Here is a 27,717-nt window from a genome sequence, read left to right on the forward strand (position 1 = left end):
AAAAGATGTCACAGACAAAAGGACAAAGAGGTGTTAACGGTGGTGATATTAGCTAAGAACTGTGCTAATAGGTGACATTAAGGGTAGAAAGTAGGATGAGCAAGGTACAGATAGCCCTAGTGGGGGTGGGGTGGGGGGGGAAGGGATCAAAATAGGCTAAAAGGTAAGAGATAAAACAATGGATGGAAATACATTTAAAAATAATGGAAATAGGTGGGAAAAGAAAAATCTATATAAATTATTGGAACAAAGGGGATCAGAATGGGGGTAGGGATGGAGGAGAGAGTTCATGATCTAAAATTGTTGAACTCAATATTCAGTCCGGAAGGCTGTAAAGTGCCTAGTCGGAAGATGAGGTGTTGTTCCTCCAGTTTGCTTCACTGGAACAATGCAGCAGGCCAAGGACGGACATGTGGGCATGAGAGCAGAGTGGAGTGTTGAAATGGCAAGCAACAGGGAGGTCTGGGTCATGCTTGCGGACAGACAGAAGGTGTTCCGCAAAGCTGTCACCCAGTCTGCGTTTGATCTGTCCAATGTAGAGGAAACCGCATTGGGAGCAGCAAATGCAGTAGACTAAATTGAAGGAAGTACAAGTGAAATGCTGCTTCACTTGAAAGGAGTGTTTGGGCCCTTGGACGGTGAGGAGAGGGGAAGTAAAGGGGCAGGTGTTGCATCTTCTGCAGTTGCCAGATGCCTGTCCAACCTGAAGGTTGGCGGGCAGGCGAAGAGCCCAAGCAGCCTTAACCTTTTTCATGAAACCTCATCCGTGGGCGGTATGTCCTGAATCTCCCTGAGGCAGCTCCATGCCTCAGGCAAATTCCCGTGCTCTTTCACGCGCATGACTCTCCCTTTTCCCCCCGTCAGCACTGGTAGCGCTGAGCGATACCGGATGCTTGCCATGCTGGCTGGGCCTTAATTGGCTCGCCCACATAAAATAGCAGCACGGAGTCGATCGCGGGCAGCGATCGACTTCGCACCCACTGCGTCGACTCCCAACCAGCCCTCCCGACAGGGAGAAAATTCTCCCCCTGGAGTATTGCCTACAGTTCTAGGCACCGCACATTAGAAAGAATGTTTTGACTTTGGAAAGTGTGCAGTGCAGATTCAGCAGAATGTTACCAGGGCTCCAAGGGTTGGATTATGAGAAGCATTTACATAAACCAGCCTTACATTCTCCGGAATATAGAATATTTAAGGTGCAACTTTATTCGGCTTTTTAGGATTTTGAAAATAATTAACATGGCAGATAGGGAGAAACTTTATCTGCTTGTGGGGGAGTCTAGGATAAGAAGACATAACCTTAAAATTAGAGTCAGCTATCAGGAGAAAAGTTAGGTAATACTTCTTCATGCAAAGTATGGTTCAACTGTGGAACTGACTACATAAAAAGGAATAGAAGCTAGCTCAATTCATAATTTTGTTAGCCAAGTGTACAAAAGGTTATGAAACCAAGGTTGATGGATGGAGTTTGGATACAGATTAACAATTACCACACTGAATTGGGAACTGGAAAGAGGTGAGTGGTCTACTCCTGTTCCTAACATAGAATGAGGTGCAGCTAGCAATATAACCCAGGTTTGGAAGTTTCCCATTGTATTGTATATATATCAGCCTAAAATAAGGATCTTAGTATCGATACATTGGAGCATTGGACTTAGGAGCAAGAATTTGGCCCTTTGAACTTGTTCCACAATTTGATAAAATCATGGCTGATCTATTTGTGGTATCAGTTCCACTTTCTTGTCTATCTCCCATAACCTTTGACTCCTCTGTCTATCAAAAATCTAATTCAGCCTTGAATAAATTCAATCACCCAGCCTCAGCTGCTTTCTGGGGAAGACAATTCCACATACCAATGACTCTCAGAGAGAAACAGTTTTTCCTCAGACGTGTCTTAAAAGGGAGACCCCTTGTTTTTAAACTGTGCCCCCTAGTTCTAGTCACCACCACAAGAGGAAACATTCTCCGAGTCAACCCGATCAAGCCTGGATCTTACGTAAGATCACTTCTCATTCCTTTATACTCCAAGGGGTATAGGCCCAACCTTCTTAACCTTTCTTCACCCCAGGAATGGGTTGAGTAAACCTTCTCTGAACTGCTTCTAACATAATTATACCCTTTTTTCAAATAAGGTACCAAAACTATACATGGTACTCCAGATATGGTCTCACCAAGGCCCTGTACAGCTGCAGTAAATCGTCTCTATTTTTATACTCCCTTCCCCTTGCAATAAATGCCAACATTCCATTTGCCTTCTGAATCACTTGCTGTACCTACATACTAACCTTTTGTGATTCATGTACCAGGACAGCCAGATCCCTCTGTACCACTGAGGTCTGCAATCTCTCTCCCAAATGGTAAACTGCTTTTCTATTCTTCCTGCCAATGTGGACAAGTTCACATTTTCCCTCCATCTGTCAAATTTTTGCCCTCTCACCTATCTATATCCCTTCGCAGATGCTCTACTTCCTCTTGACAACTTACTTTCCTACCTACCTTGGAGTCATCAGCAAATTTTGCCTCTATACCTTCATCCAAGTTATCGATATAGATTGTAAATAGTTGAGGCCACAGCACTGATCCCTGTGGCACTCCACTAGTTATAGCTTGCCAACCCGAAAAAGACCCATTTTTCCCTACTCTCTGCTTCCTGTTAGCTATACCAATTCTTTATCCATGCTAACGTATTACCCCCTACACCATGTGCTCTTATCTTGTGTAGCATCCTTTGAATGTTTTTCAGAGGTTTCACAACTTTCTGCAAGGCATTGCTGACATTTCTAATGTTTTTTTATAATTCATTTCTTGGATGTGGGATTCACTGGCTGGGCCAGTATTAGACCTTCTATTTGTTTAAACATCATATGACTTGGAAATAAAGTAAAAAGATAACTAGACTTGTCTAAAGATTGAACAGGCTAGGGCTCTTTTATTTTGAAAAGAAAAGAGGGGTGATATAATAGAGGTCTTCAAGATTATGAAGGAGTTTGATAAGAAAAGTTAGAGGAAGAGGACTATGGGGAGGCTTGTGTGGAGCATAAGCACCTGTATGGACCATTTGAGCCAAAAACCTGTTTCTGTGCTGCACATTTTATGTTGTAATCATATTCTGAACACCTTTTTTTCTGGGAAAACAGGAGCTGCTTTAAAACATTTTTCCTGTCATCTTACATCAACTCAAAGAAGCCCCTGAAATCTTCATACAAAATAATTCTGAGATTGTTCTTTTCATCAGACCTTCTTTTGAAGTATTATGACGCTATGCCTATTACTGAACCTATTACAGGAGATTTCCTTCAGGAAATGTACCAGCATGAGGACCTAAACAGACTAACAATTTTTGGACTTGTTTCAAAATACAAATGATAATATAAGATTTTTAAAAATGCTTTCCAAGCTGCACTATTATTGCATTTAATCTGGAAAATATATTTGATTAAAAATATTTTTAATCAAAGTGAGTGTCCTAAATAAGACCTGAATCTACAAAACAGAATCAACCAGACTAATTTTTATTTCACAGACTTCAGAGCTCACGGCTATATTTGGATAAAAAGGTTTCTAAATGGAAATGATCAATTATAGAACTAGAATTTTTAATAAAAACAATTTATTTGCATTCTAAAACAATACCAGTACAGTTTTCTATTTTATATAAATTTGTAAGTGGAGTTAAGGCCTCAGTCAGAAGACCCATAATCTTATCAAATGGCAGGGCAGGCTTGATAGGCTGAATGGCCTACTCCTGCTCGTATTTCTTGTGATCTTATGATTCGGCCTCTAATGTTCCTAGTTTTCTTGTGGTTAACTATATTCTATGAGCCCCGGACCTTTGTGGAATTGTGGGTATCCAGATCTTATCTGTATAGCAACATGTTGGTATATGAATACTCAAAGCCAATCACCTTCTTCAGTGCATTATTACAAACTTAATTTTGGACATATTATACAATAATGATGTCAAAGTATTACATGTTAGATTTGCAGGTTAAAACCTCAGCGCAAAGCTAACTACTGAATTCCTGTATCCTGACTGAACAATTTATACTGGTTTTTATTTGTATCTGTGAATAAATCTTTGGATTACTTGATAGAAATTAATTGCTATGAATAGTCTACAAATCCATTATCATTGCATCATGCCAGTACCAGGATGATAGAAGGTGAACTAAATGGAGCTTTGTCGACTTTTCTTCCAGCAATCCCTATCTTTTTATGAAGCAGTCTAACAGAATGCTTTATCCCAGCGAATAGGGAATTAAATTATTTTCTGTTGTTTGTCATGCATTGATGAGATGGATTGTCCCACCCTTTGGATTGAAATATGAATGCATGTCAGAGAAAAAAATAAAAGAGAAACACTATATCAAAGTCTCCTACAATGATTTCCTTTTTCTGCAGTGGTAACATGCTTGCTACAACCAGTGGAGACAAAACAGTGAAGATATGGGATTTTGCGAAGGTTGAATGTGTATTCACATTTACTGGCCATCTTCATGCTGTCTGGGGCTGTTCATGGCACACCTGTGGTGACTTTGTAGCATCTTGTTCGATGGATAACACCGTTAAGATCTGGGATATTAACAGGTAAGGACATTATTTTACATTTTTCTGTAGCTCATTTTTTCAGATATTGGCTGTTAATTTATATTTGATAGCAGAAAGTATCATTCAATGAATTTGCAGTACAGCTCTTAGCATGTTCTTTGTCTACCATTAACTTGATCCCCCGAAAATATGAAATTAAATTACAAATTCCACTGTATCAACACTAGAAATAATAAAGGGAATTGTTACAAGGCAGTGTTTCATGAAGGTTTCAAGTGAATATTTGTAAACCACTTAAATTTTACTTATGATTCCTGACTCATAAAAGCTTCAAACTATTTATCATGGAATCATAGAATGGTCACAGCACAGAAGGTGCCCCTGATACCCCCACCTGTACCCCGTAGACATGGGCCAGAATTTTATGTCTTGCAGCTGGGCGCACGCCTGACCCAAGCGGTCGTGAAATAGCACGAGATGACGTCAGATGAGCGTCCCAATGTCATCCTGCACGCAAGCAATCTTCAGGTCAGCGGGCGCCCGTGGGTGTCAGAGCAGCACCTGCCAACAATTAAAGGGCATTAAAAAGTCAATTAATCTCGATTTATTGTTCACATGAATTTCTCCCAGTATATTCTCTCAGAGATTAATTTATTTGAATTTTCTGATTCCTTTTTGACCCTTGATTACCACAATTTCTGTGTCCTCTTTGTCTTCTATGCAGAAGACAAGAAGGCCAATGCACATGGGATACAGGATAATTTGATAAGGTGGCTTAAATTGGCTTAATTGTGGGAGACAAAGGATGATGACAGAAGGATGCTTTAGTGACTGGAAGCCAGTGTCTAATGGTTTACCACAGGGATATGTGCTGGGTCCCCTATTATTCATCATTTATATAAACAACATAGATGACTATATGGGGGGTAGGATTAGTAAGTTTGCGGATGACACAAAGATTGGCCGGGTGGTTAACAGTGAAGTTGAGTGTCTTGGGCTGCAGGAAGATAGAGATGGGATGGTCAAATGGGCAGATAAGTGACAGATGGAATTTAACCCTGAAAAGTGTGAGGTGATACACTTTGGAAGGAGTAATTTGACAAGGAAGTATTCAATAAATGGCATGACACTAGGAAGCTCTGAGGAACAAAGGGACCTTGGTGTGTGTGTCCATAGATCTCTGAAGGCGGAGGGGCATGTTAGTGGGGTGGTGAAAAAGGCATATGGGACACTTGCCTTTATCAATTGAAGCATAGATTACAAAAGTAGGGAGGTCATGTTGGAGTTGTATAGAACCTTGGTGAGGCCACAGCTGGAGTACTGTGTGCAGTTCTGGTTGCCACATTATAGGAAGGATGTGATTGCACTGGAGGGGGTGCAGAGGAGATTCACCAGGATGTTGCCTGGGATGAAACATTTAAGTTATGAAGAGAGGTTGGATAGACTTGGGTTGTTTTTGTTGGAGCAGAGAAGACTGAGGGGCGACCTGATCGAGGTGTACAAGATTATGAGGGGCATGGACAGGGGGGATAGGGAGCAGCTGTTTCCCCTTAGTTGAGGGGTCAGTCACTAGGGGACATAAGTTCAAGGCGGGGGAAAGGAGGTTTAAGGGGGATGTGAGGGAAAACGTTTTTACCCAGAGGGTGGTGATGGTCTGGAATGCGCTACCTGGGAAGGTGTTGGAGGCGGGTTGCCTCACATCATTTAAAAAGTACCTGGTGAGCACTTGGCACGACATAACATTCAAGGCTATGGGCCAAATGCTGGTAAATGGGATTAGGAGGTAGGTCAGGTGTTTCTCACGTGTAGGTGCAGACTCAATGGGCCGAAGAGCCACTTCTGCTCTGTGTGATTCTGTGATTTAACATTGCCCGCACGATTTTGCGTTTGTTGCATGGGCATGCGCCCACTTTTAACGAAACCTCATCCGAGGGCAGGATAAAAAATGTCTGCAGCATTGCTGTTGTGAGTAGCAAGGAGTTTAGGAGATAGTTTGCTGTTGGTTGTTTATTTGAACTTGACAGCTTCATCTCTATTCTGATCTTCACTCTTAGCATTTCTAGACTTCATTTCAGGACTCACTGGCGTCTCCAAAGCCCCTGGAGGATATTGACTGTTGGGACCCTTCCAGGCACCAGAAAGTCTTCTGTTAACTTAGTAATGGGGATTGTGCTCTCAGCTGGTGGCATCTCCTGAGGAGGAAGAGAGGGGCAAAAGGGAGAGAAGGCCAGATTCCCTATGCAGCTTCCAGGGAAGCGACCTGTGGGAGGAGAGGTGCAGGCACAAGGGCTGCAGGGCCAGCAGGTAGTCCAAGGCGGAAGGGACTGCAGAAGACACCACTATCTTGCTGCCAGGCATCGATGCAGCTACCTCAACATGTCCGAGGTGCAATGCCGAAGGAGTCTCCACCTCTCAATGGAGACCGTGACCTCCATTTGTCAGGTGAATGGACCTGACTTTCAACTGTGTGGGTGGACACCCCATACCAGAGCCTCAGAAGGTCACAGTGGCCTCTGGTTCCTCCAGGGGTGAGTAAGGGATCTTTGTAGAGTGCCCCAATCAACTGTCCCCAGTTGTGTCAAGCTGGTGACTGATGCTGTATTCAGGTGGATAATGACATTTATTCATTTCCATATAGACGAGGCCTGCCAGGCTGAGCAAGCCAGAGGCTTTGCAACAATTGCTGGGTTCCCCCGCATCCAAAGTGCAATTGACTACACACATGTAGCCATCAGGTGCCAATGGGTCAGCCGGGTGCCTTTGTCAACAGGAAGAGATTCCACTCCATGAACGTGTCTGACCACAAGTCACAAATTCTGCAAGTCTGTTCAAGGTACCCTGGCAGCTCCCATGACGCTTACATCCTCAAACACTCACAGGTGCCAAGGCTGTTCACTGCTCCAGCTCGTCTGGATAGATGGCTGCTGGGTACAAGGGCTATCCATTGAAAAGGTGGCATGTGTCACCTCTCCGATAAGGACAGAGGCAGAGCAGCATTATAATAGGAGTTAAGCCTCCACAACTGCGGTCATAGAGAGGACCATAGGTCTTCTGAAGATGTGTTTCCGATGCCTGGATTGTTCAGGGGAGCAATACCCTCCAGAGTCGGTGTCACTGATAGTGGTTGCATTCTGTGCTCTCCATAATCTGGCTCTGGCAAGGCAGCTCCACAGGCCACAGATGATAAACCCAGTGGTGAGTCAGAAGAGGAGCCCAGTGAGGGCATGGAGGCAGACCTCTGGTTCCTTCAGGGAGGCAGGGACACCAGGGGAACCTTGATCCAATGGTCCTTCAGCTAGGCTGCCAAAGATCTGTTTCCACCTCATGTCAGGTGTGCTGCCTCCATCCTGGATGTTTGAAAAGACCCTTTCCTTTGAACCCAAAGTCCACTCAGTGCCTATGCAATAAAGTTTAGAGCCACTCACATCCAGCATGAGATACTGGTGTGCCCTGCACCTACAAAACAATTGAAGCATACTTAGGCCATTGAGACAAAAGCAACATTTATATCATGTTGGCACTCAAATCAAATGAACATAATATAATGTGTTAATGATCACACCAGTAAACATTAACAAAACATGGCAGGACAGAAGTGTGCTCACGGTGCTTTAAACTTACATTTGCGAGTGCTGCATCTTGTTGCCCCCGCCTCGCTGGCACCGGCATTGGAGGCAGCTGCTGACTGTGCTATCTTGTTGGCCTTGATGACCTTGGTGGTCGTCCTCTGGCCAGTGGAGCGTGTGCTCGCCCTGCCTGGGAAGGAGCGGCCAGTGCCACAGCTGGCCTCTCCCCCATCATTGCAACCTCATCAGATCCATGGTCACTGACAGAGGGGTGAAGGAGCTGCTGCCATCATCCATGGTGCCCTGAGAGGAGCCCGCAGAGACAACAAGCAGCCCATGTGCCAATATGAGGTTGCTGTGGACTTCCCTGCTGTCCATTGATGGATGGGCATCTAGCTGGGATAATGAGTGCCCTCATCCACAGTGGCACTGGCCTCCTGAGGTCATTGCCTGAGTGAGGGGTTGCAGGTTGGAGTGCAACCCCAGGAAACTCTGCTTCTGTCCCTGGAGCTGCCTCTCCATAAGAGTCGCCACTCTCTCAATGGAGGAGGCAGTGTGGTTGGCGATGAGGGCCAACGCAGTGCTCATGCTCCGCATGGACTCCTCCATAACGGAGACCATGGCACGCATACCTCTGGCAGACCCTCCTGCTGGAAATCCAGCATCTTCCATCTAATGAACGACTCCAGAGGCTTATCGTCAGCCTTCAATTCAGCATTGTCCTGGTCTCCAGCAGTCCTCTGACTGCCAGCGCCCTGGGCACTTCCTGCCTTCATGAGCTCCTCAAGTGAGTGTGAAGTGTCCTCACCACTGTACTTTGACATTCTAGCCAAAAATCTAATGCCCAATGAGGTGTTGGTTTCTGCACTGGTGCTTGGTGCAGGGAGGGGGTATGATGCAAGTGCATCTAAAGCCCAGTAGTCCTCTGGCATCAAGTGTGGCTCTTTGGCATCCTTCGTTCATGGATGAGCTGGCAATTCTAGGGGAGAACAATGGCATAGAAACATAGAACCATAGAAAAGTTACAGCATAGAAGGAGGCCATTCAGCCCTTCTTGTCCATGCCAGCCCGAGGACACCCAGGTGCCCTTTCTAATCCCACCTTCCTGCACCCAAGCCCATAGTCCTGCATCTTACAGCACTTTAGGTGCAGATCCAGTTACTTTTTAAAAGAGTTTAGAGTTTCTACCTCTACCACCAACTTTGGCAGCGAATCCCAGACACCCACTACCCTCTGCGTAAAAAAATTCTTTCTTATGTCCCCCCTACACCTTCCGCCACTTATCTTGAATCTATGTCCCTTGGTTCTAGAATTCTCCACCAAGGGAAACAATTTTATCCTGTCCACTCTATCTATTCCCCTCAGAATTTTGTACATCTCAATCAAGTCACCTCTCAGCCTTCTTCATTCTAAAAAAAATAACCCCACCCTATCCAATCTCTCCTTGTAGCTACACTTTTTTAACCCTGGCAACATTCTTGTAAACCTCCTCTGCACTCTCCCTAGAGCTATTATGTCCTTCCTGTAATGTGGTGACCAGAACTGCACACAATACTCCAGTTGTGGCCTCACCAGTGTTTTATACAATTCCAACATTATATCCTTACTTTTATATTCTTTACCTCTGCCAGTGAAGGAGAGCATTCCATATGCCTTCTTTACAACCTTGTCTACTTGAACTGCTGCCTTCAGGGACCTGTGTACTTGTACGCCAAGATCTCTCACTTCATCTACCCTTCTTAGTATATTCCCAATTATTGTGTAATCCCTGTAACTGTTTGACCTCCCTAAATGTATGACCTCACACTTTCTATGTTAAAATCCATCTGCCACTTTACTGCCCACTCCACCAACCCATCTATATCGTTTTAGAAATTATTGCTATCCTCCAGACCATCCACTACTCTGCCAATCTTTGTGTCATCCGCAAATTTCCCAATCTTGACCCCCACGTTCACATCCAAATCGTTAATATATAACACAAACAGCAAGGGTCCCAACACCGAGCTCTGTGGAACACCACGTGAGACAACTTGCCATTCGCAAGGGCATCCATCGACCATTACCCTTTGTTTCCTGTTACAAAGCCAACCTTTTATCCAGTTTGCCACATTATCCTGAATCCCATAGGCTTTTACTTTCCTGACCAATCTGCCATGTGGGACCTTGTCAAATGCCTTGCTAAAATCCATGTACACAACATCCACTGCACTACCTTCATCAACCCTTCTTGTCACTTCCTCAAAGAATTCAATCAAATTTGTGAGGCAAGACCTTCCTTTAACAAATCCATGCTGACCATCCCTGCCTTTCCACATGACAGTTAATCCTATCTCTCAGGATTGATTCTACTAATTTGCTCACCACCGATGTAAGACTAACTGGCCTATAATTGTTTGGCATTTCCTTTGATCCCTTTTTAAACAATGGAACTATGTTTGCATTTCTCCAGTCCTCCGGTACCTCCCCGTATCTAGTGAAGATTGGAAAATCATCCTCAGAGCATTTGCTATCTTCTCCCTGACTTCCTTCAGCAGCCTCGGAAACAATCCATCTGGCCCTGGTGACTTAACAACTTTCAAGGATTTCAACCCTTCGAGTACTTCCTCTTTCTTTATGACTATCCCATCCAATATCTCGCAGTGTTCCTCCTAGACTACTATATCTACATCCTCCCTTTCCTTTGTAAACACGGAGACAAAATATTCATTCAAAACCCTTCCCTCAGCCTCTGCATCTACACACAAGTTTCCATTTCCATCTCTGATAGGTCCCACTTTTTCCTTAACTAACCTTTTAGCATTAACGTATTGGTAAAACATCTTTGGGTTATCTTTAACTTTACTTGCTAATCATTATTCATGCCCTCTCTTTGATTTCCTTATTTCCTTTTTTACTTCATCCCTGCACTTCCTAAGCTATCTGCAGTGCTTAGTTCTTTGTGCCCATCATACACTTTCTTTTTCTGTTTGATCTTCCCCTGTATTCCTCAAGACAACCAGTGGGGTCTAGATTTGGCAGTACCACTCTTATTTTTGGAGGGGACATGTCTAATTTGTACAATTAGGATTTCGCTTTTTAGCACTTCCCACTGGTTTTCCATTGTTTTATCCTCCAGCAGTGATGTTCAGGCAACCTCAGCCAAGTCCCTTCTCATTTCTGCGAAATTTGCCTGCCCCCAGTTCAAGACTTTTACTCATGCCTTATCTTTGTCCTTTCCCATGGTAATGCTAAATCTAACTGAATTGTGATCACTGTCCCCGATATGGTCGCCAGCTGTCATTTCACCCACTCGCCCTTCTTTGTTCCCTAAGACTAAGTCTAGAATTGCATCTCCTTTCATTGGGTTTGTCACTAATTGATTGAAAAAATTTTCCTGGACACATTGCATGAATTTTTCTCCCTCAGTGCCCCTTATATTGTTTGAATCCCAGTTGATATTAGGATAGTTGAAGTCTCCTACCATTATTGCCTTCTTGTTCGTACAAGCAGAAATTTGCCTACATATTTGTTCTTCTATCTCCCTTTCACTATTTGGGGGTCTGTATTATATATATATATCCCAATAGTGTTACTGCCCCTTTTTTATTTCTAAGCTCAATCCATAAAGCCTTGTTTGTTGACCCATTTAGTATATCATCCCTTCTCATAACTGGAATTGATTCTTTAACCATTAGTGCTGCCCCCCTCCTTTTTCATCTCCCACTTTATCGTGTCTGAAAACTCTATAACCAGGGATATTAAGCTGCCAGTTTTGTCCCTCCTTTAGCCAGGTCTCCATTATAGCAATGACATCCTGCTGCCATGTGTCTACCTGTGCCCTTAACTCATCTACATTGTTCGTAATACTCCTTGCATTGAAGTATAAACAGTTTAACCCTGTCAATTTCCCTTGCTGGACACTTTTTAAACTTTGCTTCTCCTGAAACTCCATGTCTATCACAACATCCCTAGCTAATGTTCCACCTCCATTTTTCTGATCTGAATCTGACCTATCTGATCCTACTCCTGGGATCCCATCCCCCTGCCACACTAGTTTAAATACTCCCCAACAGAACTAGCAAAAGTCCCCTCAAGGACACTGGCCTCAGCGCTGCCTGGGTGCAGCCCGTCTGGTTTGTATAGGTCCCACCTTCCCCAGAACCAGTCCCAGTGCCTCAAGAATCTGAATCCCTCCCGGCTACACCATCTCTCCAGCCTTGTGTTCATTTGGTCTATCCTCTTTTTCCTGCTCTCGCTAGCACGTGGAACTGGGAGTAATCCTGAGGTTACTACATTTGAGATCTTGCATTTTAATTCATCCCCTAATTTCCTGTACTGAGTTTGCAGGTCCTCATCCCTTAACCTAAGTCGTTGGTACCAATGTGTACCACAACCACTGGGCTGTTTACCTTCCCTCCCCAGAATGTCCTGTAGCCACTTCGTGACATTCTGGACCCTGGCACCAGGGACGCAACATACTATCCTTGATTCATGTTTGTGGCCACAGAAGCGCCTGTCTGTGCTCCTAATTATTGAATCACCTATCACTATAGCCCTGCCACTTGTTTTCCTCCTGCCCCTCTGAGCAGCAGAGCCACTCACTATGCTGTGAACTTGGTTGTTGCTGCTTTCCCCTGAGAGGCTATCCCTCCCAACAGTATCCAAAACGGTATATTTGTTAGAGAGGGGAATGACCACAGGGGACTCCTGCACTACCTTCCTGAGTCTTTTACTGTTCCTGATGGTCACCCATTCCCTTTCTGCTGTGTAATCTTCACCTGCAGTGTGACCACCCCGCTAAATGTGCTATCCACGACTTGCTCAGCATCGCAGAGTCCACCTGCAGCTCCAGCTCTGAAACCTGGTTTGCTAGAAGCTGCATTTGGACACACTTTCCGTACACATGGTCACCAGGGATGCTGAAAGTGGCCCTCATTTCCCACATGCTGCAGGATGAGCATATCACGGGTCTGAGTTCTCCTGCCATGACGTCCCTCTTGATTAAGCTAGTTACTTCCTTAAAAAATACGCTAGCTCGGGGCCTTATTTATGTTAGCTAGGAACCTTATTTCTTGACTAATTATACTTGTACAGTACTACTCTATACTTTTTTTAGCTCCTACTTCAGTATTAAGCAATGGATTACTTTAATAGATTGAAGAAAAAAAACTCACCAGGATTTACTCACCAACCAGCTGCTTTGTTAAAAAATCCACTTTCAGAAGAGTATCCCTCGCAGGTCTGGTGCACTCCTGAAGGTACTGCCTTGCCCTCTATCTCTGTTTTTTTTAGATTGAGGAGGGAGGGAGGGATGGAAACACTACAGTAATGCAATGTTTGGGGCTATTCCGTTCTTTGACAGTGGGTCCTCCTTGATCCCCTTCTGTGTTGTGGTGACTGCGCTGACTTCTTCCAGAATGCTTCTCAGTCACTTCTCACTACCACCCTCTGTTGGATACTCTTCCTCCTCCTGCTGAGTACAAGGGTCCTTCTCCTCGATCGCCTTCTGAGTTGCAGTGACTGCGCTGACTTCTCCCAGAATGCTTCTCAGTCACTTCTCACTACCGCCCTCTGTTGGATGCTCTTCCTCCTTCTGTTGAGTGCAAGGGTCCTTCTCCTTGATCCCCTGCGTTGCGGTGACTGCGCTGACTTCTCACAGAATGCTTCTCAGTCACTTCGCATTGCCGCCCTCTGTTGGATCATGTCATTAGTTAAATCATCACACTGTCACTGTGCATACCAGGTGCTCTAGAGAGACAACGGAGATCTGCATTATGGTGCCATCATCTTTTAATAATCAATGGGGATTCCAGGTTTGAGGCTCCCATTAATGATGAGACTATACAAGAATGTTTGCACAATCCAACACTGCATATTTGTCAGAGACCCCTGCCTCTCCATAACTAGCTGACCAAGGTAGGTGACGGCACTCCAGCTCTAAGGCATTCATCTTGTACCTAGCCAGAATGAAGAGATTTGGGGGGCCTCCACCTGTCTCAATTCTTTCATTGGTGTTATGGCTTCTCTTGAAATGACAGAGGAGCATTGATTTGTCCACTCTCTAACTGCAGCGCCATTGCAGCCTGGCAAACCCCGCCTCTGCTCTGGGACACCTTGCAGGGTACATCTGAGTCATGGCCCTTGACCTGCAAGGCACTCAGGCCAGGCAGCTAGGGCTCACCCCCTTGTCCAGTTCCAGTGTCAGTGACAGTTGGCACTTAGACTCTAACACCCCTGGGCTCCATGGTGGAGACAGCCAATCCTTAGCACTTCTCCACACTGATCCATGCCAATTCGGTACTCACCCTTGCTGAACACAGCAGATAGTTGAACCTTTTGTGACACTGCACACAAAGTTGTAGCTGCTGATCTCAGCTGCCACTTCCTCCTAAGCTTTTTTGGTCAGGTGCAGAGGCCTTCTCCTGCCATCCCTGCATACTAAAGTATCCCGCTTGACATCGACCTCTTCCGCAAGGACCACAAGGCACTCATCCGAGAAGCACTGTTGGCTGAGTGTCCACCTGACTTGCCCTCCTGCCTAACACCTCCAGCTGCTGGTGAGGCCATTGTTTGAAAGAAATGATTTCATGGATAGACTCCAAAGATTCTCCCATGGCAGCCTTGAGGGAGCTGCCTCTGCCAGTTTTAAAGCACCCGCCGGGTCACCATGAAACCCAGCACCTGACTGGCTCCCGCCCCCATCTGGCCTCTTCCGACCACTGAGAAGACATGTTTCACACTGGGTGGACCTTAATTGGCCATCCAGCATGAAATCGCGTTTGCAATGCGACTGCGGCTGGGAACGGATTCCACGTCTGCTTCTGCTTCTGCCGACTTGGCATGCACGCCAAGCATGAAATTCAGGCCATGGAATTTTTTTCTCTTCAGATAATTATCCAATTCCCTTTTGAAAGCCATGATTCTATCTGCCACCATTATACTCTCAAGCATTGCATTCCAGATTCTAAACACTCACTGCATTAAAAAAAAAAATTCCTCATGCTGCCAATCACCTTAAATCAGTGTCATCTGGTTTTTGACCCTTCTGCCAATGAGAAGAGTTTCTCTCCATCTATTTTGTCCAGACCCTTCATGACTTTGAGTGCCCAATCAAATCTGCTTTCAACCTGCTCTTCTTTAAGGAGAACAACCCAAGCTTCCCCGGTCTATCCACGTAACTGAAGTCTCTAGTACTTCTCTGATCGTTCGTCAAGCTTTTCTGCACCTTATCCAATGCCTTCTCATTCTTCCTAAAATGTCATGCCCAGAAATGGCACTACTCCAGTTGAAGCTGGACCAGTACTTTACTTCCTGTGTGCACAGTTTTCCATGTCATAAAAATTTTAATTATTTATCAGAAAGAGAATATTGGTAGAGATGGATAGTATTAATAGTTCAATGCTAAATTAACTACTGATACCTCATATTGTTGTGCATGGAAATCATTCCTTTTGAAAAGTGGCTCAGAAGCTGAGAAGTTTAGAACTTCCAAGTCAGACCTATAACTTCAACCCTGGCACTTTTGGAACTAGTAGACATAATTTTGTGCTGGCAATGGGTTTCTCAGCTGGACTGGAGAGCTGACAAGAGTCCAGTATCCCTCTTCTTGGGAAGTTCTGCTGGTATTACATGCTAATCAGACACTTGACTGGTCACTGGTGGATCTCCCTTCAGAAGGAGGACCCTTGGCCTGCTGAGTGCCACTGACCAATCAGAGTCTGGTAATTCTTTTGAGCTCCAGTACCACCAGGGAGGTGATGACTGCTGCAGGAAAGACACCCACCTGAGTCCCAGGACCCAGGCCACAGGTGGGTGATGGCGGGAGAGGATTCACACGGTGAGAATCGCAGTGGAATAGGTTGCAGGGGAATCAGCAATAAGGACAGGGGTGGCTGTCAGCCATTGAATGCCTTTGCCTTTGAACGACAAACCCATTGTTATGCATGCTACATGCCGAGCTCCCCGCCTGCTGCTGGGCTACTACCAGCGTTGGCAGTATGAAACCCTTAATTGGGCATTAATTGTCCACTTAAAGGCCTCAATTGGCAGTGGGGCAGGAAGGCCTTCCCAATACGGACGTAATCAGGGTGGAGGCTGAAAGGTGGCGGGTTCCTCGGCGCCACCCTCCTGCCTGATTAAATATCCCCTGCCACCAAACTCACCACGAGGGAGGGCACAGGATTCCACCCAGTGTATGCAATAGCTTTATCAGCATTTGTTTGTGTTTGCATATTTATAATAAATACAAGAATGCTCCAAGAGATTATGTACCAGAATAGACAGATTTAGTTGATCTATATTTGATTTACACTCCATAACAAAATTCCTAACACAACATGAATGCAGCTAAATAAACATTTTCTTATTTAAAATCTATTATTGTCTAAGCCATTACGAAAATATTAACAAGTTTGTGTGATTATGAGTTGCGTACTGTGGATTTATGTCAGCTGTGAGTTGCAGAAGCCAGCAATGAGTAAAAAAAAATGTTTTATGAATATATTTATTTACACCCAATGTAAGGTACTGTGAACTAAGATGTGAATCTTGCCTCAATTAATACTGTTAGTTCACAATTAGTGTATTGTGTGTAAGTAAATGTATTCGTGAAATTTCTCAGCAAAAGCGTTAACTGACTGTCATAAGATGGAAGAACAGCTAATATCAGTGCCAGATATCAATGGTGTGAATGAAATGCTTTTGAGAGTAATTGTATTTATTTTTGTAGAACAAATTATTTGGCTGGGAATTCTGACTGTTTATTGGTACTGTGGAGGAAGAGTGTTCCCTCGACTGTTACTCTGATTGCCAATGGTTTTTATTTCCCTTTTTATTATTAATTATATTTATTTTTAGTTTAGTTTGGCTGCCTGTTGAGAACAGCATTTGCATTTCAACTTCAGCAGGATATCATCCATGTCTGCTTGCCATTTAATCTAATGTGTGTGTGGGCAAAGATCAGCTATTTCCCTTTATGGACTAAAAGGCCTGGACGCTGACTAGAGCAATCAGGGTTCACTTAAGTCTTCTTTTCATGAATATCAGAATTTTACTTATTTCAAAGTCAAAAACTTATTTATTTCAAATTTATGCAAAATATAAGCTGACAGTACAGTGCAATACTGAGCTGCACTCTCAGTGGTAGCGTGGTAGCATCTTTCAGATGAGACATTAAGCCACGGCCCCATCTGCTGTCTCAGGTGGACATTAAAAATCTCATGTTAGTATTGGAAGAACAGGGGAGTCCTAACTACTGTCCTGGCCATCAATATTTTTACAATGATCATCACAAAAAACAGATTATCTGGTCATTGTCACAATGCTGTTCATGGGGCCGTGCTTTACAAAAATGGGTTGCCACTTTTCCTACATTACAGCAGTGGCTCCATTAAATGACTTCCTGAGTTGATAAAAGGCATTATTTAAATGAAAGTCTTTCTTTCAAATTATATTTCTCAGTTATGTTTTCCTAACCTACCTTGATTTTAATCGCAGATAGGTTTTTATTTTAATTGCTGTTAGTTTGCACAGGATAATTTATAGCAATACAATACAAGGAACATCTATGACTTGGAGCAATTGTTGAATAAATTCATGGTCACTTTACCTGTGACAATAAAGATGCAAAGACTGCATTCTTACTACTGTTATGTGAAACCCTCTGAGTCCCTTTCACTGCAGAAAATCAAAGATTTGTGTTTGTGAAACAAAGGACATGCTGATTCAACAGAATTCCTAAATTTCTCATGCTAATATCCTCCAAACTTTCGGATTATACTGTCAAAATATTTGATTATGGGGTCAACTTGTCATCTAAAGAAAGGAATTAATTTTGTAATGTTAAAACCATGACTTATTCCTGCCTTTTACAGCCCCATACACACAGGAACAGACAAAGTATGTAGAGTTTTGCAGCAGAATAATGTTCTTTTAATGCCAAGAACATGCAGAAAATTAGTATTCTGCAGCAAGATACTCAGTGCATAACTTGCTGATCTAACATGTGAACATACCTAAATCAATGTGACTGGCATGTTTGTAGCAAGTGTTGTCAATCCTGAAGCATGCCGTCTGGTAGATATTTTTTTCATAGTGTAGTCTGCCTCACTGATACTAATCTTCAAGCAGGCATTTTATCTACCAGCAAATTTGCGAAGCAGTATAGTTTCATTTGATTTGCATTCTAAGTTAAACTAAATTTAAGGGGAGTGGCGTAGTGGTATTGAATTCGATTGGAATTTGAATTCAATAAAAATCTGGAATTAAAAGTCTAATGATGACCATAAAACCATTGTCAATTGTAAAAACCCATCTGGTACATTAATGCCATTTAAGGAAGGAAATCTGCTGTCCTTACCGGGTCTGGAGTCACATGTGACTCCAGACCCACAGCAATGTGGTTGACTCTTAAATGCCCTCTGAACTAGGGATGAGTAATAAATGCTGGCCTGTCCAGCAACGCCCACATCCCATGAACAAATTTATAAAAAACTAGGGACTACAAATATAAGACAGTCACCACTAAATCCATTAGGGAATTCGGGAGGACTGTCTTTATTAAAAGACTGGAATTCACTACCATATTGAGTAGTTAGACAAATAGCATGGATGCATTGAAGGAAAGCTTTATAAGAGTATGGAGGAGAAAGAAATAGAAGGATATGTTGGATGGGAGGAAGCTTTTATGGAGCATGAATAGTGAGTATAAGTTGGACTGAATGACCTGTTTTGGTGCTGTAAAATGCAATGTAATTCTGTCTGTACTCATTGAAATTTATTACCTTAAATTGCAGGCACACCCAAAAGCATTTTAGAGCCTGTCACTAAGGTTGTTATTGTACTGCAGATTTGAAACCATCAGTATAACTCAGGTTGTTGGAGCCGGCAACCCTGAATGATACTGTTGGTGCTGTTTTGGACCTTGACCAGAGGAAAATACAGCTCTGTTTATGCATCCTTTCACAGCTGCAAAGAGCTTGGGTCGCTGGGATGTGAATGTGCTTTAAGTTTTAATGTGATTGAAAATTGTCCTGTTGGCTTTCTGCTGACAGTGAAAAAGAAATTGAAGTTGAAGTTTTTAGGCAGTACAGAATATTAGATGAATATGAACAAAAAATCAAGCTCAAATTTCAGAACAAAGAGCCACCTGGGATCTTCACTTTGAATGAGCTGCAATCCTGCTCTTTGTTCATTGCATTTCAAATTACTTAATTGTATGTGAAGCACTTCGAGAAATTTGTGAGAATAAGATGCTATATAAATATAAGCCTTTACTGCAGCAGGAGCAACTTGAGAGTATTTTCTGGGGGTGGTCTCAATCTTTATGAGGTGGAATGTATACGCTGTTACGGCCACGTGAGGAGGGGTAAAATATGAGCTCCCTATCCTACCACTCCAAGTTTAACCATAACAGGGTTTTTTTATGAATTTGTAAGGTTGAAGGTATTTCCTCAGTGTATGTTGTTATGATCTAAGCTGACGTTAATACTGGGCAAGTCAGATGCAGGGTGAAACCTGGCTTGATAGATCCTAATTTTGTTTTTTTTTGTTAGAAACCATGGAGGTCAGTTACTGAACACATTCACAAGAGTCTGCCAGTATACTTTTAATACAAAGAATAAAATGTTTATTAAATAAGAAAAATGAACTATATTACATTAGACAAAAAGGTTGGAAAGATTTCAATGCAAACAGCAGAAAATGATTCAAACTCACACTATTCCTTTTATCCCAGCAATACCGTTACAGACATAAAAACTCAGGGGAGATTTACCACTATTTCAACGCCAAGGCTTCTGCTTGGGCTGACTCAGTTGCTAACAGTTTTCTTCCGGCAGACTCTGAGCATTCACTATTTGCTTTTCCCCCATGGGTATCCCTTCCTGAGACACCCAAAAACCGCAATCTAAACTTACTATTACTTCAACTTCAGGGCAAACACAAGTTGCCTAAACTCAATTCCCTAGCAGTCTTGCAGGATTTTTTACTAGAGAGATTAGAACTCCTGCCTTCACTCTCTGGCATACACACACTGACTGAACTGCCCTTCTGTTTTTCCCTGTGTCTCTGTGTGTCCCTGGACCCCTGTCGCTAGGCAACAGCACAGTGTCTTCTACTTTTTGATTTTTTCTAAACTCACTGAACTACTAACCCCTTTGTAACCCATCTTCCACTTCAAAGGTTATAGAACCTTACTAAAAATGCATGTATACAAACAGGACTTGCAGACTTCCAGACACTCAGCTTACAAAAAAACTCTAAATGAAACTAGAACCATGTTTCACCTTTCTTAACACACAATTACAACTATAAATTAAATGTAAAGTTACATATTGGGGAGAATTTTCTCCCTCTCAGTGGGGCTGTATGGGGGTGGATGCAAAAGAGCGCAGAAATCTCCCTGAGGAGATTACTTTCACTTATAAAACATTGAATAAAGATAAAAAAAGTTTAAGAACATGTCCCCTCATGTGAAACTGTCACATGAGCTGGGACATGTTCACTAACTTAATTTAACAATTTTCAAATCACTTTAAAAACATTCATGAAACCTCATCCTGTCCGTGGATGAGGTTCCATGAAAAATGCGAAGGCCATCTGGCTCTTTGTCTGCCCGCCAACCTTAAGGTTGGACGCTCAACTAATTGCTTTATTGGCTTTTTAAATGGGCTTAATAGGCCTTTGACAGTTTGGCGGGCGTGCAGCCAATTCGGCTGCGCGCCTGCTGAACTAAAAATCTAAATGATGCGCAGTGACATTGGGACTCACCGTGCATTATTTTATGCCTCAGCAAGTGGGCCCCTCCCCTGCTCGCCAAGCCGAAGATTCTACCCATTCTTCCTAACAAAATGCTTAACCATTTAAATGCTGATTGCAAAGAAGCTAGCCTGGCAGGCTTTCTTGAGTCTAAAACAAAAAGGGTTTAAGTTTTATTGCGTTAAAAACCCACTCAGGTAAAGATATAAATATATTTAAAAAGGTAAACCCACATCCAACCTTTGCAGCCCACTCTCTTTCACACACACACCCACACACACATACATCGACACACATACACACACACACACAGAAGCATGCAGAATTACAAGATATACAGTAGAAAGTTGCTTTCTTAGGAAAATTAAAGTTCAATGATAAAACGTAAACAAAAAGTATCTGGCACCTGGGACTGCGACAGATTTTTCTCCACAGTGAGCTTGAAGTTCCAGGAGTAGAAGTCCATGTATAATTGCAATTGCCGGAGACAATATATTTTTAAAACTGTAACCTGTTTTTTCCAGAAGTTGCTGATTTTTTGCACATAAAGTTCTTTTTGATGGAAATTCTCTATCTCTGTGCTGGATTTTTAATTTTAATAGAGATAGGGTCCTGAACTTGGGAGAGAAGAGAAGGGAGCTTGTTAATGTTTCATTGGCAGCTTTTCTAGCTTTTGTTTTAGTAACCTGCATGCTGTATTGAAAGAGATTTTAAAAAATGGTTACTCTAGTCACATGACTTCTCTCCCCATAATGATTTTAGAAGGCATTTGCTTAGTTGATGTCTGGACAGATGGTGGCTTTTGTATCCTGGCTGAGGTGATTGCATTCTGTAATGTCGCACCCATGAATTCCTGAATATCCATTATCCGTCCACCTTTCCATGTAGCTATTGTCCTAGTAGACTTTCTGTCTCTGCTTGAAAGGTAGCCTTAAAGAAATGCAAACCTGAGGTCCAGTGCAGTTTCAGTAAATCTTTGTAAGTAGTTATTGACATCAGCAGATGTGAAATTCCACACAAGGATGTCGTGGTGCGTCTGAATTGTAATTCATATTGAAACTTTCCAGAAACTGATCAACTTGCAATACCAGGTGACTTGTGGCAGCCATGTTAAATCAGTGAAATTTCTTGCTTCTAAAACACAACTTTTAAACAGTTCAATTTATGTTTCATCAGCCAGTGAAATTATAGATTGATAACACTTATGCACAAGTAACCTCACCTTGACAACGTGAATAGTTTGCATGAGTCAATAGTGGACAGCTCTCTCAAAGAGTTTTGATCGGTGGAGGCCTTGCCACTTTTAACAGCAAGCCTTCATTAAAATTAAAGCCAGGTATGACAATAGCTTCACATGCCTGCATTTTAAACCCTCTCCCTCATCTCATAACAATGGCAGGTGCTCTTACATCTTAGTTTCCAACCTCTGCATTCAACGATTCATTATCTGTCATTTCTGCCAACTATAGCATGATCTTATCACATTCATTACCTCTCCTCCTCTGCTTTCTGAATGGAGTATTCCTTTTGGGAGATGTTTGACTTGCAGTTCTCCTACCTCTTTACTGTGTAGTCATAGCTCAGGTTAATGATCAATTGATTTGGGGGAGTCTACGACTAGGGAGCATAAACTAAAAATCATTACCAGGTCTTTCAGGAATGAAGTTAGGAAGCACTTCTGCACACCAAGGGTGGTAGGAGTTTGGAGCTCTCTTCCACAAACAGCAATTGATGTCAGATCAATATCAATGCTAGATTGATTGGTACATTTAAATCTGAGATCGAGATCTCAGATGCAGTAAAAAGGGTGGTAACTGCCTGGTGAAAATCTTCCAGCTTTGTGCATATGCGATGAAAATGCATTAGCTGTGACCTTACCAGTCCATGGAAGGCATGTTTAAGGTGATAAATTCTTATGTGTGGAAGTGTGTGTCAGTTATTTTGAAAGGGAAAACTTTTATTGCTAACTTATGACTTTTTTTTGTACCAATTTAAATTTTGTCATGTCTAAGAAATGAATGCTTTCCTTGTGTACTGTGGCTTTAAGTTTAATGCAGGGGTGATTATTATCAAGGATATTAATGAATTATTCTAATTCTGTTTCTGTGTGAATTCAAATCACCATATGTCAACACAAATACAGAACGTAATGTTACTGCATGACTATATCACCTAATTAAGGAGGTAGTGAGAATAGAAAAAGGAACCCCTGAAAATCAAAAAGTAGCCCCTGAAAATCAAAAAGTAGCCCTGGAGAAAATCTTGAAGAGCCCTTAAAAAAACAATATTTTGACCCCTGAATCCATCAAGCCATAGGGCTCGACCAGGTCCCTCAACTCCCCCACAGCCACCTTCTGATGTGGGGTACCAGAGAGTCCGTCTCAGGAGTACATTTGAAATCCCCCCCCCAAAGATGTGCACTCACCAGTGTCAAAGGAGCTAAGTTGACCAGGCACTTTTTCAAAGAAACATGCTTGCTGCATGCCAGCCTGGGCAGTGTACATTCCCCAAGTGAGGTGGCACATCACCCAGCCAAATAGTGAGATGAAGCTTGCAGTCTAGCACAGGCTCCTTGACCCCCAATGACTCTGGTTCAAATGTGGGGCCAGCAAGATAGCCACCCTGCCTGAATTGGAAGTGAGGTGGCTCATGTAGACCATTCCTTGCCATTCCAGGAACTAAGTAGCCTTGTTTCTCAGATCGATATGGGTTTCCTGCAGAAAGAAAGCTGCATCCTTCCCTTTCTTAAGAAGTGAGAAGTTGAGAGTTCTGCGGTGTGCCTCTATGCTGCCGTTGATGTTAAGGCTGGCTATGGTTGCCTTCATGGCAAGAATCTAGTGCAGCCACCACCTACACTTACTTCACTGTGGAATGGGAGGAGAGTCACTTATGGTCCTCCACTCCCTCAGCAGACCAATGAGGAATGTTTTGAGCCAGTGCAGCTCAAATTGGCTCATGTTCGTGATCTTTACAGCAGAGTGGACAGACCTGATGAGCAGCACCAGCTCGGACCAAAGGACAAGGACCAGCAGGACCTTGTTATGGCAACCCAAGCTATTGTCCAGGGATTCCCAGAATTCCATGAGGGTGATGAGGGAAAGAAACATGAGAGCGTTCACTATCTCATTGGCAATGGACTCTAAATCATCTCTGATGCCTCCAGAAAGTCAATGTCCTCTTCCATTAGCGACCAAAATGCCCACTATGCAGTGCAGCAGTCAGCCCAGCCACTCCAGCTGCCCCTTCCTCTGTCACCATCTCACCCTCAAAATTGACAACAGAGAGGTTCTCCCTGGGGTCCTCTGGGCATTCTGGACCAGAGGGAGGTAATAATTCAGGGCCCTGCTCTGCTACAGGCACCAGGTCACATAGTGACACAAGGAACAGCTTTGTCTATAGTACCAGTATCGCTACCGCTTAAGTCAGAGACAGAGTAAAGGGGCCCTCCCCTAACCCCACCGCATTTCAGAGACCCAATTTGTGGGACCTTTTTAGCTGAATCCTCCACCAAGTCGACCAGATCCTGGGAGATAGCAGTATGTGGCTTGCCAGGCTCGAGCAGCCTCATCCAATTCGTCCTCCTCAGCTCCCATAATGCCTGAACTAGTGACAATTAACTAGGTCATACCAGGTGGATCCTTTGCCCTGCTCTGAGAGGGATCCATCTCACCATCCCGAAGGGTGAACAACCTCTATTTGCTGTGCGTGATGGTGGGAGAGTGTGTGATCCACGATGGGTACCAGTTCCTCTTTGAGGAGGAAAAGCCCAGGTTCTGCCTGATTTCCAAGGAGTGGAGCCTCCCCCTACCTCCATGTCTGTCGAGGCCTCAGGCTCCACACCCTCCGTCTCTTCCCTTTCCATTGCTCCTACACCCAAGTCCAGCCGTGGGATGTGATAGTTGCGCCAAATCACAGAATCACACTTGGAGACACTCGTAGGTACAGGGAAACATGTGAGCACAGGATCACTCACAGGCTATCTAGGGGGGCTTGGCTCGAGGTGTTTGGTTATTCACAGTGCCCTCCTTCCACGCAAATGTACATCCCCAATTCCCTGCCAGCAATAGCAGTGATTGCACACCCGAGGGTTTGGATGATGGAATGGGAGTGGGGATAGGGTTGCAGTGACTGCCTCAGCCCCTTGGGTTGTTTTGTTGGCTTGGGAGGTGGGAGAGTTTTTGTACATGCCCCATCTCATTACAGGTGTGTCACTGCACGCCGTCCAATGACCAGTGTCCTCCTCAATGCACAAAGACATGGTGCCTGAAGGGAAAAACATGCCAAAGGCTGATCTCTCTGAAACCAAGTGGCATCAGCACTATCCCTGACCTCACCTCCCCCAGTTGCCAAAGGTGGGGAGAGGAGGAGCTCACTTGCTAGATGTTTGAGATAACGAATTATGCACAGTGGCCTCAAGACCTCAGTGACCTTTCACTGGCTGGAAGGTCCCGCCTAACATGAGCCCCCTCTTGAGGGCCAGGTCCGCCACCTGCTTGGTCTTCAAGAAGAACACAGCCTTCCATATATTTTCGAGTTGGCTATATTGACTGAAGGGCTGACACCCCGGCCATGACTTTGATGTATGCCACCTTTGTCATTTTGAGTTGAGTGTAGTTCTTTACCCCATGTTTTATGGTAATTAAAGTGAATGGTAGCAGGTCTGCAGGAGCAGCAGAGACAGCCACTCCCACATAGTTCCATGCAGACCCCACCAATGGCAAATATGAAGCCACCATTAAAGGTTTGAGCTACACCCACCTCCAAGTCCCAGGCTTGATGTTCTTAATAGTGCCTTCATCTGCCAGAAGGGCACTGAAAAGGAAAAAGACACTAAGGTAAAAGCAAAATACTGCAGATGCTGGAAATCTGAAACAAAAACAGAAAGTGCTGGAAAAATTCAGCAGGCCTAACAGCATATGTGGAAAGAAAGACAGAGTTAGCGTTTTGGGTCCGTGTGACTCTTCTTCAGAAAAAAACACCCCTGGATGAGAAAGTGGCTTCTTCCCTTCTGTGTTGTTCTAGGAAGAAATCCTATTGCTGCTAGACCTGCGGGGATGGTGACAGCCACTATGTCAGGTCTACAACTTGCTGTCCAAGATTGGTTCCTACCTTTTTCTGGGCTGTGTCTTGTTGCTGCAATCACCACACTCATTTGATCTGAATTGGATGCAGGCCTGGAAACCTATTCCAGATGGGAACCCTTATGGCATTGAGGCATGAAAATGAGGCAGGCGGCCCTACCACCCCTACCTCATTTGCATCAGATTAAAGTACTTGCATCTGCTCAACTTGCAAACACTCCACTTGCCCTATTTCCCTCATTGGGTCTGCCAGATAAAACAGGGCAACTCAAAAGGACAGTGATCAATCTGTGCCCCAGTTTTGATGTTTGTAATTCAGCAGAGGAAAATCAACCTCATTACCTTTCTCCTTCCGCTCCACCCCCGCCCTCCCAATATATAATTTGCTTGGTTTAATTAAATGGCTGACTTAACCACCACTACCCAGTTCTGATAAAAGATCCAGACCTGGATACATTAAACTGTCTTTTCTCTTGAAAGATCTTGTTGGATCCACAGAATATCAAGATTTGCAATATTTGTTATTTTTATTTGTGCTACAATAAATTGTTATTCTATGCACTTTACACCCAAAGGCACAGGTTCATTCACTTGATAAATCTGTTCAACTTTTAATGAGATTCATTGTTAAACTTGTTAGGACCTGTCAATCATTGTAACATGTTAAATCTGATGTAGGAGGCTAGAAGCAGATTTAGGAAGTGACATCTGAAAGGATTTTGACAGGTAGGTGAATAATATTTACTTGATACATGAACAGAGCTGATTTTCAAAAATGATAATGGAAGTGTCACATCACTGCTTCCATGTGCCAATATAAGAAGTTTGCGAAGATCTATGAATTTCTGTCCATTGTGCTTATTTAACTCAGAGCTGTGTAACACTTTGTTCTCCTTTAAAATTCCATGCCATGATAGTAATATTAATAAATCATAGTGTCATCCAGTAGAGGAGGCCATTCAGCCAATCATGCCTGTGCCAGCTCTCTGAAAGAACTACCCCAATTATTCATCTGCTCTTGAGGAGCCAGATTGTGGCCTGAATGTATTGCATCGATAACACTCCCATGTTGTACTTCTAAAGATCATGCACAGTTCTCTGTCCAAAGGCTATAAATGGATCACATGCTTCCTTCTGTGCTGTATGATTCTATGAGCCTAAGGTTCATGCAATTAATGACAATTGTTTGCTTGATTTAAAAAAAGTGACATAACAATATAAACAAAAATGGTTAACAATACCATGGACTCCAGTAAGGAGGCAAATGAAGTTCTGTTCCCAGATCCCCACAGCTACTCTTAACAATGTTCATAAATGAAATGGATGATATCGAGCTATGTAAAAACAACACATACAGGAAAGATTACTAATATTCCAAGTAATCAGAACCAATTAAAATGATAGGCGAAGGCATGGTGGGAAGTTTTAATGTAGGAACGTGTAAAATTAGGCACATTGGAAAAGGAAACACAATGGCCTAGAAACTAGATAGCATTTTGCCCATTTTATGGACATATGCCGACAGCCATGCTCCTAAGGATCCCATATGGTGGACAGCAGTTGGTTTTGTGTCATCCACCATATTTGTTAGAGCTGCTCAGTAGGTGATCAAGCATGCTCCTGAAATTGGCGTTAGGTTCGCTGCATATATAAAAAAGGCGCCTATCTCTTGTTTGAGGCCCCTTTTCTAAATTGGCTCACAGCATCTGCTGTAATTAGTTTTTTCAGCCACTTAACAGCCAAACCAATGGTCTTTAAAGGGACCACTGGAGGCCACCACCCAA

At 43.4% G+C, this 27,717-nt stretch overlaps 1 protein-coding gene across 1 annotated transcript in view; it reads left to right on the forward strand.

Moving 5' to 3' along the window:
• Positions 1 to 27,717, forward strand: part of LOC121284978 (sperm-associated antigen 16 protein) — a 1,312,939-nt gene that overhangs the window by 809,572 nt on the left and 475,650 nt on the right. The window contains exon 12 of the mRNA XM_041201017.1: positions 4,402 to 4,587. Coding sequence (XP_041056951.1) covers positions 4,402 to 4,587 — 186 coding nt within the window. The remainder of the gene's footprint in view (positions 1 to 4,401; positions 4,588 to 27,717) is intronic.

Source organism: Carcharodon carcharias, chromosome 12 (assembly GCF_017639515.1).
Source record: "Carcharodon carcharias isolate sCarCar2 chromosome 12, sCarCar2.pri, whole genome shotgun sequence".
Lineage (NCBI taxonomy): Eukaryota > Metazoa > Chordata > Chondrichthyes > Lamniformes > Lamnidae > Carcharodon > Carcharodon carcharias.